The following is a 1,066-nucleotide window of genomic DNA, read 5'->3' as shown; positions in this document are numbered from 1 at the left end:
TTCGTCTATCTGGCCAATAAGCTCGTCTTCTTCTCTATATAGATGCGGGTGCCGTTTGCGTATACATAGAGACGCGTACGTACACCCCAAGGTATGATGAGTATGTCTTGCTTGCATGCTTATCTCTCGAGGTTCTATTCGAGTACTGTCCACACCTCCCAGTGTAACCAACTATGGTTTTCCTCAGGTGACCTCTGTCCCTTTCCTTTCCTTTTCTCTTCTTTCGCTTCCTTTCTCTCTCTCTTTGGTGTCGCGCTCGGTAGGACTCCCACTTGATTCATGCAAATCTTGATACAGACATTCTCGTGAGTGAAGAAGAAGAAGAAATTGGCAGTACAAGAAAGCCAGCAGAGCTATATGATATCATAGAGCGCTTTTGTCTAGGAAGAAGGAGAATCGAGCTCTTTGGCCGTGACTGCAATCGACGGGCTGGATGGGTTACTGTCGGATGTGAGTTAGGCCTCACAACCTTCGATGCGAAAACGTAAGTCTCTTCTGCTCTTCTATACTCCCTTGAAACATGTATATATGTACCTATACATATGTCTACGCACATATGCATGGGTGTATGTGTGTACGTGTAGAGAGAGACATGGGGGGTGGGTATATATATACCAGTCTCTCTCTGTATGTATACCCATGTATGCGTGGATCTATGTCATTCTTCGTAGGTATGGAAATGTACTAAGCTCGATAGGTGTGTATGTCTTTCTATACGAAGTCGGTTTTACGTGTATATTCAACTACAGAGAAGCTTGTATATATAGACAAAGAAGCGAGGTATCGGTACACATCTACGTATGCATCTGTCTACATTACTCGCCTGTATCTAGATGAAATCTAGGGATATCTCGTCTCGATTCTTCTCTTCCTTTCCTTTTCATTCTGAATTGAAGATTGATCTGTATTCTTTAGCATAGACGTTCTTTACTTTCGAAGACGACTACGTAGCAGAGTATCGCCCCGATCCTTTTTTTATTCTGCTTGAGCTTGCTGTTGGGAGAAGGGAAGTTCTATGATGCCACACACAAGGAGTCTCTTTGCTTGTTGACGAACTCCTCGAGTA

At 43.5% G+C, this 1,066-nt stretch overlaps 1 protein-coding gene across 1 annotated transcript in view; it reads left to right on the top strand.

Annotated features, from left to right (window-relative positions):
* Positions 1-482, top strand: part of CSUI_011441 (n6-adenosine-methyltransferase) — a gene marked incomplete at its 3' end in the record, with an annotated part of 1,064 nt that extends 582 nt beyond the window's left edge. Inside the window, exon 2 of the mRNA XM_068071539.1 lies at positions 264-482. Coding sequence (XP_067916485.1) covers positions 264-482 — 219 coding nt within the window. The remainder of the gene's footprint in view (positions 1-263) is intronic.
* Positions 483-1,066: the final 584 nt, after the last annotated feature.

Source organism: Cystoisospora suis, assembly GCF_002600585.1.
Source record: "Cystoisospora suis strain Wien I chromosome Unknown contig_11845, whole genome shotgun sequence".
In the NCBI taxonomy this organism is placed as follows: Eukaryota; Apicomplexa; class Conoidasida; order Eucoccidiorida; family Sarcocystidae; genus Cystoisospora; species Cystoisospora suis.
This window is presented reverse-complemented; position numbering and strand designations above follow the sequence as displayed.